We start from the raw sequence: 11,282 nt of genomic DNA on the forward strand, positions 1-11,282 counted from the left end.
AACAAAAAGTTTTGTAAATACTGTTTTTGGCTCAGTGATTTAGTAAAGTGTTGGAAAAAATCATACTCGATAGTAGGTCGTTATTTTTTTACCTTTTGAGCCAGATGTTTTCCACGTAAAAATATTTGTGTCTTTTGCTTTCCGCATTTATTATTACGCAACAATAGTATAAGGAACATATATAAGAATCAGGTCCTTCTATAATTTGTGCACGTAAAAAATTAGACAACACACACATCACTCCTCTTGATAGGTATTGAAGTATAAATCATTAGGAAGGGAGAAAATTATCGACACAGCCTAAAACAAAAACAAAATATGTTCACACGAGCATAAAAACTGTTGCAGTGAATCAATGCTATAGACAACTTAATTGGTCATGCTCCACATCTAAGGTAACTTCTACGATAGTTTCCTTTTCCTCAGTTACCTGCATTCATGAAAATGGAGTTTCCCTTCAATCTGAAGCTCCAATTTTCCTTTGGATTCAGGAATTTCGTAAATTTCTGTTATGGTCTCGGCCCAACACGTGAAAAATGGGCTGAAGGAAATGGTGTTGAGAGCTATCCTCTCTGATTCTTGTTTCACTTTTTCTTCTGGCCATTTGCTTGAAGTTGGTACGTACCAGAAAATTGCTTGCTTTTCAAGTGACTAGGCAAAATGCTATAGTTAGCAGTTTGTTGATTTCAGGTTGCCAATTGGTAATTCACAGTTTTAGCTTTACATCATTCATGGTCAGGCAACCTGAAGACTATAGATGCTTGGCATAAGCTACTTCAACTTTTTTAATCAATATCCAAATCTTTCGCTACTTCAACTGCTTTATAGCTATTTCCTTTCAACTGGCAATGTCATTTTTACACAAATTAGTTTCTAATTTTGAGGTTTGGCCCTGGATATATATTATGCACTTCTGATTAAGTTATGCATTCCTTCATAGAAGCTTGTTTCCGCTTTAAGTTTATGGAACTGCAGTGAATGTTTTTACATTTTGTTACATCAGAAATCAAATGCTCCCTATGTTCTCATAGGGGTAGCTATTCGTGCTGCTGTCCAAGCATTCTGACGAGAGAAGCTGCAGCTTAACCATTCATCAAAGAAGAAAGGAGAGATATGATCAGGAAAGTTTACTGGCGTATCATGTTTTGTTTTTGTGATATCACTACCTGAAATAAGAAGATGGTAAAGAATGTTTGGATCTATGTCACGCAAATGTACTCTTGTATCTAATTTGTGTATTTGCATGCCTCCAGTTTATTTAAGCTTAAGATCCTAGTGTCATGTTCTATGCAGAATAAGGGGCGCTGAGCATTCTCGGATCATCTTTGAGAAAGAGGCATCCAGTTTCCATTTGTTGTGACTGACAGCGTTATAAAATTATAATAGAGGTTCCATTTGAATTCTTATTGTCTAACAGCAAGGCCTTCTCAGGTTTTTGCTGCCTCATGAACTTCTTTCTAAGATTCCATGAACAGTTGTTTAAGTTTTTGTCGAGTATTTAAGTTTTGATGATTAACAAAGTATGACTAAATGTTCAAAGAACCACGTCCTCAACGTAGCTGCTTAATTGTTCTGAAGAACCAGCTCCTCGAAAGAAAGGATCAGCTCCTCATGTTGATACTTGTACGTCTGTACAAGACAATAACTTTATCTCAAAGTTACTCAGGTCCGAGCTTGGTGAAAGAAGGCTGCTATAAGTGATAAGGATCGTTGCTCAAGAAGATATGGATAATTCAGTCAGAGACAAAAGTCTTGTGAAATCTTTGGAATAGTAGGAGTCCTATGAAAGAGGAAGCTAACTATGAATAGGACTCCTAGAAGATCTCAAGTTGAAGCTTTTAAATATGATCGACTTTGGACTTCTGAACTATCCTTTTACACATCAACAAAAGAGTCATAAGTCGTTTAGTCGAGTCGAGTACTTGCATTGTATTCTTTCTGAGTCAGTCTAGTGAATGTATTTTAGAAAATTGAGATGTAATCAAGTGTCATAAACAATTAGTGAGTTGGAGTGAATGTTTTGCTTTACAAGTTAGAGTAACTTGTAAATCAAATAAGAGTAGTAGGAGTGCTAGAGAATATTTAATTACAGTCTTTTAATTGATACATTTTGGCTCATTGTTCCAGTGGAGTTGGAGTTGAAAATCCTACGTGGTAGGTCGTGGTTTTTGCACCTTTTGAGCCGGGCGATTTTTCACGTAAAAATCGTTGTGTTCATTTTATTGCTTATTTACTTTACGCTTAAGGAACACGAACCAAGTTCTTTAGTAATTCATACGGGCACTCAAACTAACAGTTTTGAATCAAAATTTATGCAGGTATGTATGTGGTAAAGGCATTAGACAATGCATAGCGCGTAAAGCTGCAATATCGCCCCCTGGTTAAGATTTCAGATAATCCATCACCACAACTCATGTCAAGTAAAATGTGGCTGTAGAGTTATATTTAGCAGAATGGTCATATCTCTCTCATTCTAGCTGAATTGCAGAGGAACTTATATTATATTTTCCTGTGTATTAACTGTTTCCTGTTCAGAAAACGAAGAATTAAAGCTAAGTTGTTTGCAGTGACACAATTATAACCTCCAATCTCCATTTTCAGGCAAACTGCCAATTGCCATTTGTTTAACGTGAATCTGAGGTTTTCTTGAATGTAATAAATTGGGGTCCGTTAGATTATAATCTAGGGGTATCAGATGGACTAAGTTTGAACCGGGAAAACAGGTCGAGTTAATAAATGGATCATGATAATAACTCATTTCAAAACTAGGGGTGTCAATCGATATTTAAAAGGAAAAATGACATTATATAGCCGCTATAAAAATAATAACAGAAAAAATGTATAAAATTTGTATATTTTTTGTATATATATATATACATTCTGCAAGTTATATACAAAAATTATACAAATTTTATACACTTTTTTGGCTATCAGATGTAAATAGTTTCTGGCGCGGGCTAAAAGTGATAATACTCCTATTTAAAAACCGACTAAACCGACCGAACCGTACCGACCCGATTTTCAGGTTTCTTTTAATAAAACTGTAGGTTTTAATATAAATCTATAACCATTTTTTATTTTATGAAAATAAATCGAAAAAATATCGAACCGTACCGAATAAATTACATGTGAAAAATATATTTATATATTAAGTTTAAAAATAATAAAACATTAATTTTGTCCTTGGGTCTTGTTATGAAAATTGTTACAAGCCAACAAGTAAACTCAAAATCCTAATTCCCAGACCTATTATGCTACTCCTATTGAAATTAATTATTTCCAACATATTCACTAGCAATACACATGGTATTCTAGCGATTATGAGTAGCAAACTACAATGTATTGAATATGTTTTTTTTCGTATGATTTAGATTTATCTTTTTGAATATTTAATCTTCTATAAACTTTATTTTTGAGTCCCAACTTGGTTAATATCTTTCCACGTGTGTGATTTATATTTTCTTTGTCTTTGCTTAATTTCTTTTACACTGCTATAAAATAGTTGATGGTTATATACTCTGACCATCTTTCATGTTTTCTTAATTCATCACCTTTAAACAGTAAAAATGTCTAGAGAGTTTTGTGAAATCCTATAAAAGTACGCAGGTTATTGCATTCTACTTCTACTGGTGACTTTTACATGACACAAAAAAAAATAATCGAAAATTAACCGAACCGTACCGATACCGAAGAGAAACCGACATGATTGGGACAGTTTCGGAAAATCTAATTTTGGTTATACATAATAGAATAACCGAAAAAATAGTATGGTACAAATCTTATAAAATAACCGGCCGAACCGAACCATTGACACCCACCCCTATTCAAAACGCACAACTTGTAGGTCATAACTCAACCTCCATAACTGTTGATTATTTGAGATGTGTAAGTTCTAACTCTTATGCTGTCAGAGGCATGCAGATAGTAGACAATTGGCCAAAAGTATTGACAATACATAAAACCAATTTATGCATATAACTTCTTTACATTTTGCACGTAGAGTTGTCCCTATTTAGAGTGAAAAAGAGTTTGAAACATAACATCCTCTTGGTATTTTTGGGGGAGATCTAATAAAAAGTACTCCTTCCGTTTCAATTTATGTGAACCTATTTGACTGGACACAGAATTTAAGAAAAAATGAACTTTTGAAGTTTGTAGTCCAACAAATCAAAAAGAGCCCCAGAGTATTTGTGTAGTTATAAAAACTTTTCATTAAGGGTAGAATTGTAAGTTTAAGCTAAATTATTTTCAAATTTAGAAATTGGTCATTCTTTTTGAAACATACCAAAAAAGAAATAGGTTCACATAAACTGGAACGGACGGAGTATTGTAATATCAGTCCTTAACCTACAATAATATTAGACATTAGGCGAGTTTCCTTAGAGACTATCCACTATTCCTTCATTTGATAATTGTAGTAAGATATACTCTGCTCACGTTTAATCTTTTACTAGTATATTTTTAAGTGCTAACTGTGTTGTGTTATCAGACCATTCAAATTATATATTGATTTAGACATACCGTAATGTGCACAATGCACTAGATAAAACACCATTAAACCTTGTATATTCCCACAAAATCTGCATAATTCATCAACGTTGACATAATAGCAACTACAGTCCAAATTTATAAGAGAAATCAACTATAGTGTGAATATGGTCTTTGTTAAAGCAGATTCTGCTTGAAGGTTACCATAGTGAACTATAAATAAGTTTAAAGCTAACAGCAACAATTACCACAACATTAAGTAGAAATGAATCAGGAGAGTCAAAAGTACAGTATAATTGACTCCAGTATTAAACGAAGAAATTGAAAATAAAATTGTCAGCAACAAGGTAGGTTTTCCATCGAAGATAGAAAGTTGCATGTTGAATAAATGGAAGCAGCAGCAGCCCTGACTGCTAAATCCCTTTCTGGGCTCTCGGCTTTCTCTAATCTGCGTAGTGAATGTACAATATGAATAACATTAGCTTCGTCGCGTGCATGATATGCAATGGACAGTCAAGGTTCGAGTGAAGAAAAAATCATAAACTTTATGCAAAGGAAATGCACAATGGAAAGAAAGATTTGAGACAAGCATATGATATGTTCAGGCCAATGAATATCTAACTTCGTTTTGATGTTCTAGTCAGCATAGCCTTAATAACTACAGGCATGTGTAAAGCCTTCAGCAGTGTGCTCAAATTTGGACGGTTTAAGTTCTACTTGTTACATTAAGTTTTTCTTTCTTCTCAATTTCAGTCATGCAAAATGCTTTCGAAGTCCTTTTTAAAATTGTATCGTGAAAATGGAGTTGGTGTTGTTGGCTAAAAAAGGGGGAGAGAGGAGAGCCTTAGGGTACGCTCACTTCTGCGGTCTAAGAAAGGTCGCTTACTTAGTCAAGATAGGTCTATCCCTTGATTGGTAAAGTACTCTTGTATGATCTCAACTCTAGAATGGATTTGCCTTGGGCATGAGACTTTACCAGTTATCTATACTATATTAAAAGCTCGAAGGCCCTTAGCGAAATATCGTTCGTTTTTTTAAAAAAATCGATTTCATACTAGACAAAATAGTCATTTAATTATTTTTCTAATATTTGACACTTCAAAACCAACTACTACTAAATTGTTTGTGTTAATGTTTTTCCTTATTTAAACTATGTAATATACAATATCTATAAATGAAATACCAGCAAATCAAAGTAGGAACCTTAGCGTGTACTTAAAACTCTTTTTAGGTTTAGGAGTTTTATCTTTGTTATAGAATTGTTGCCGAATAATTCTTCATAATTTTATTGTTTCAGTAAAATAAGAAAATAAAATTAATTGAAAGAAGAATAAATAGGAAGCAATTAGAACTCCTTATTCTTTAATTTGTTTTAAAAATAGTACTCTTTGTGTGAATATTTCAAAAGGTATTCACTATCCACTTTACAACACAAAATGATAAATCTTTAACAGAGTGATTTATGCAATTTCTAAAAAAATTAGGAACACTCAAAGTGATTTATGCAAAGAAATTCAAAGGAAAAGATCTATTGATAGAGCATAAGTTAAAATGAATACATTGAAATTTATCAATAAACATTTAGATAATAATTTTAAGTCCAAAACTATTGAAGTCTCCTGTACATCGTAAACCAAACCTAAAAACATATTAGGACGAGTAAAAACTTATCTAAAATAAGTTTACAAAAGACAAGACTATATTTTGAAAATAATTATAATTGTAGTAACAATAAACTGTAGTATATTTTAAATTTTTTGATGAACTTATACAAGTTAAAGAACAAAATCAATTAGATTAAAGAAGCATAGATAAGATACTGAAATTTATATATCAAAATTAACAGTAATAAATAATATGTATTTCTTCCTGAAAAATTCAAGGATGAAATAGTAAAAAATAAAATGTATTATAAATAAGTAATCATTTTTATGATAGCCTCGCTATATTTTTTTAAGTTAAATTATTCATCGTAAAATATCAACTGTAGTCATTTTTAAACATTATAATTTCAAGTTCAAACCCATTTAAGTCTCCTAACATCGTAAACCAATCCTATAAATATATTAGGACAAGTAAAAAAATTATCTATAAATAAGTTTATAAATGGCATGACTATATTTTGAAAATAATTTAATTAAAGTCATAATAAAATATAATGTACTTTAAACATTTTGTTGAACTTATACATGTTAAAGCACAAATCAATTAGATAAGTGAAGGATAGATAAGATACTGAAATTTATATATCGAAATTAATAGTAATAATTTGTATGCATTTCTTTATAAGAAGTAAGAACTTTAAAGATGGAATAGTAGAAAACAAAATATACTATAAATAAGTTGACATTTTTCGCTTTTCCTGCGTTACGTCCAACAAATGACAATGCTTCGTTACATTTTTCTATATTAAGTTATTTATTGTAAAATATTAACTCACCCGTCATTTCTTTTAGACTTTACATTGTCATTATCAATTTTTTGGGAGCTACAGGGCCAATCTTTTCATTCCCAAATCTTTTGTGTTTTCTTTTTAGTACTAGGTCACTGAAGTAATAATAATTTTCATAAGATATTCTGGCATAAGTCCTCATAAATTACAAAAAAGCATCTACAATGCGTGATTTTTTGAATACGAGTAATACTTATGTGATTTCTTTTGAAAACTATATACATACTGGTATGGGTACACGCGCAAAGCGCGTACCATAAGACTAGTTAGTTTAAAATGTCAAAAGACTTGCAAGTTGAAAGAAAGGGCCACATGAACTCCCCCACTTCAACCCCAAAAAGGACAGCACAGATAAGGGTGCTTCTGTCTGAACACTTACCTGCAGTCATTTTGTAAAATCCCCATCTGATGCAAACTATATGGTGCGCCATATTTCTGAAGACCATGTTCACATTGCATCTGCATTTGCCTTACTTGGTTCAGCGAACTTTCCTAAAACTCAAGTGCAACAGACAGACAATAAATATCTCTTTGTGGAGGATAGGAGAAAAGGAGGAATAAGGTAAAGAAGCATGACGCAATTAAAAGGAGACAAACACATACAGACAGGTGAGATATCTACAGTATGCATATTTGCATTTTCTTCAATAAGCAAATCATCCTTATCTATATCGTGATGAAACTGAGAAGATTTCCCAAACAAAATGTTTCGTTATACCTTCCAATAGATTTAAATAGTGAATTTATACTTGGCTTAAAAAATAGAATTACATAAACATGCTTCAATTTAAACAAACTTGACGGGATATTGTATAACATGAAGCAATCATCATTGGTGCTCTAATTTAGTTGTTGAAAATTACATCAAGCATTGTAATTCAAACAGAATTTCCTCAGACTTAGACAGGCTTTCTGCAAAAGGCAAAGCACAGAATGAAGAGTTGCTTCTTTGAATGAACTTTCAACATTTATTTCTCAAACATTGTACAATTGATATTAAAGATTTTAGTAGACTCACCAGTTGCTTTTCTTCTTCAGAAAGAGCTCTATCCATCTGGTCAAACAATGCAGTCCATCTAGCACGATGTGCATGAGCAATAGAATTGTCAAAGTGACCAACAGAAGAATTTTGTGAACCGTACGAACTGTTCTCTTGATTAGATGAGAATTCTTTGGACAATAAGCTAGGGAATTCTGTATGAATTACAGCCCGGACTCTCTTTTTACTACGCCGCAATGCTGCAAATATAGAATGGAGTGCGTTACAATTTTGATCCAAGTCAAATAACCTGCAAGTACCCTAGAGAACTTTTCTATACCTGCAAGACGTCCTTTTATGTCTTGATGAAGCAATTCCAACCATTGTGAAGCTACATTAGCAGCTGAATTACAAAAGAAATTCTATATCAGCATGTTACTATTGGTAAAACAAGATTTATATGACAAATGGGCCATTACTTGAAGCTTTACCACTTGTAAAGCCTAGATTTCCAAGTGTCTGTTAATCACAAACACTAAAGCGCTCATCTCAGAAGTTTTCAGCAGCATATTTAACTCGTCATATTAAGCACATTGTGTATTCCAAGAGGAGAACAAAATAAGAGAAGGAAAACAAAAACCAACCTTTAACAGAAAGTGAAGTAACACTTGCTAAGTTTGCCGATTCCTCATTAGATAATGAGCTCGTATTATCTGAAGCAATGGTTGTGGTTGATGACAACTTCAGCACAAGTGCATCATCCTCAGTGTCAATGTTATGGTTTGGATGATAAACCGTCTTTCCAGTAACCCTGGTGTCAACCATGCATGACCCTCCATCTCCTCCTATAAACCCTGAGTTCAAAGAGATTGATTTACTCAGTGATGTCAGGTAACCACTTGTACACCTGCTTCCCGGCAGATCTTTATGAGCAAGGTTGAATTTACTTGCTCCCGGACCATTTATATTTTCCTGGTCTTTCTTTCTTTCACTAAGGTCTTTCGATCCACCATTCATGTGGGCATTTTCATGCTTTTCGGACCTTACTAGGGCTTCTATAATGGAATGAACTTGCTTACTGTTTCTGACATGGTTTATGATCCCTGGGTTTAACCCGTTGAGCAACCCACTAGGTGCAGCAATCTTTGCAAACCTACTAACTCGTTCTTTCTTCGCAAGCTCCATCTTTTTCTTCATCCCATCATTTTTACTTTTCCTCCCTTGCAGCTTTGGCATTGGCGCAACTCCGTGAGTATGTGAAAGAAAACCATTTTGTTTCATCTCATTCCAGAGTCTCATCGACTCATTCTCGTCCAATGGACCAACAGAACTTGCACACTCAAAATCGTCCTTTGATTTCAAGGACGAATTCTTACACGGATACAAGGGTTCATGATTAATAGAGCTAGAAACATCTTCTGCATTCAGATCTAAAGCAAACCCTTTTGACTTCATAGAGTCGCCCTCGGGACCATTGTCTTTATTCCCCAGAGAGGGCAGTTTGTCAGTCTCCTCAACATGTGATGCAGTGGCATTGCCGGGAGCAGCAATATTTGCATTCAGATCAAGCAATCTAAGTGCAGGGTCAGTACCCATTTCAGTTCTTTCTGGTGGAGCAAGATAAAAATATTACTAAGTTACCTTCACAAGACTAGGATCTTTAAGGTCAGGGAACAAAAAGATATCAAATTTTGGCAAAACAGCAAAAGATGCCTTAGAGATACAGAACTTAAATGTCAGCAAACATAGACACTGCACTAGAAAATCATAAAGACTGCATCTTGACTAACCAATTCACTATATATTCGCCAAACTACAAATACAAATTGCTTAAAGTTTTCAACTTTCGGTTCCCACTATTAAATCCTTCAGAATATCAAGATTCCTATGTGCAAAATTCAAAAAAATTGAAGTTCCAAATTTATAAGAAAAACTATACCTTCTCTACGCAAAACAGATTCAAGATCCCTCATTTTCACTCTTTTGTGACAAAGTTCCGATCTTTCTTCAACTTGAACGCGGCCCCTCTTCTCCCCTACCATGACCTGAAACATTTAAAGAATAAGAAAACAACCAATAAACACCCAATAAAGAAAGGACAGGAATAAGTAAGTATTAACACCCAATAGGGCAAAATCCCTAACCTTTGTCCCAGATCCAGTTACCCCAATAGACTGATCAGAAATTCCACAATCCTCTTCCATAATTCCCAATTTAAGACCACGATTTTGCCCCCTCACGACACTTTTCAACAAACCCAGAAAAATTCAAATTCAAGACTGTAAATTGAATGCTTAAATTTGTAAAGAAGAGGGTATTACCAAATGATAAAAGAGAAGAATTAACTATTGGCTAGGTATATTAGAAAAGGGGGGTTCTTGAAATTTTGAAATTGGTTGATTTAGGGTTTCAAAAGAAGTGAGAGAAGTGGGTTTTAAGGGGTGGGGGAAATGACCAATTGGGTTTGGAGGGATGAGGATTTGAATTTGCAGAAGAGCGCGCCGTTAAGTAGCGTTACTTCACCGGTAAATCTACAGAATACATAAAGAGGAGGCACATGTAATTCTGTGAGCAAATCAATATTCTACGTAGAATTTGTTGGTTTCTTTTCTTTTCGGGTTTCAAATTCAAATGAAGTGAGTGGTTGGAGGGACCAAATCCAGATGCGGAATATTGCGCGCTGGACAATAGGAGGGTAATTTAGTACTTTTATCCTCAGCCTCGGTTTTGAATTCCATTTCATTTCCCATTTCAGAATTTTTGGCCAATATTGTACCTTATCTTTGAAGTAGGTCTATTTTGGTCCCTCAAATATAGTCTTTAGCATATTTAGTCCCTTAAGTATGCTAAAGTGGAGCACATTTAGTCCCACTCACACAGTGTATTCAAAAACTAACGGTGTTACCCAATTCTGATTCATGAAGCAAATCTTTTGCTCTGAAGCAAAACGTTTACTCTCCTTTTATTGGACAACGCAAATTATCACTTTAATTCCTCATTTTTCGATAATGTCTTCTAAAATTTTGACCTTGAAAATATCCTCTTTTGTGCTAGTTTTCAATGAAAAAATGACACTGTATAGCCGCTGTAAAAATAATAACCTAAAAAATGTATAAAATTTATTTATTTTTTGTATATATATATTGTATGTTAATATACAAAAATTATACAAATTATATTTTTTTTTCCGCTACCAGATGTAAATAGTTTATGGCACGGGTTAAAAGTGATAATACAACATGGTTATTCATTTGCTTCAATAATATGCCTAGAAATGATCCTTACAACTCTAGTTTTTTCAAATTTTAACTTTTCCTTTTGGAAAAATCAACCGAAATTTTTAAATGTATATATATACAAAAA

At 33.5% G+C, this 11,282-nt stretch overlaps 1 protein-coding gene and 1 long non-coding RNA gene across 3 annotated transcripts; one reads left to right on the forward strand and one right to left on the reverse strand.

The window, feature by feature from the left end:
* The first annotated feature begins 302 nt into the window (after positions 1-302).
* On the forward strand, positions 303-2,401 carry LOC107768968 (uncharacterized). The gene is made up of 3 exons (XR_001644291.2): positions 303-395; positions 492-617; positions 1,004-2,401. It is a non-coding gene; the product is annotated as an uncharacterized LOC107768968 (long non-coding RNA).
* A 2,224-nt stretch (positions 2,402-4,625) lies between these two features.
* On the reverse strand, positions 4,626-10,565 carry LOC107769149 (uncharacterized). 2 transcript variants are annotated; one of them, XM_075252121.1, is made up of 8 exons: positions 10,064-10,565; positions 9,859-9,964; positions 8,999-9,526; positions 8,564-8,773; positions 8,260-8,322; positions 7,959-8,179; positions 7,320-7,432; positions 4,626-4,936 (listed from the first exon to the last, which is right to left on the reverse strand). In XM_075252121.1, exons 1-8 carry the CDS (start codon positions 10,121-10,123, stop codon positions 4,825-4,827), a joined length of 1,413 nt encoding a protein of 470 aa, XP_075108222.1. In that variant the 5' UTR covers positions 10,124-10,565; the 3' UTR covers positions 4,626-4,824. The 2 variants fall into 2 exon arrangements, with proteins under 2 accessions (XP_075108222.1, XP_016443840.1); XM_016588354.2 differs by having other exon boundaries at positions 8,564-9,526.
* Positions 10,566-11,282: the final 717 nt, after the last annotated feature.

Source organism: Nicotiana tabacum, chromosome 4, assembly GCF_000715075.1.
Source record: "Nicotiana tabacum cultivar K326 chromosome 4, ASM71507v2, whole genome shotgun sequence".
Taxonomy (NCBI): Eukaryota; Viridiplantae; Streptophyta; class Magnoliopsida; order Solanales; family Solanaceae; genus Nicotiana; species Nicotiana tabacum.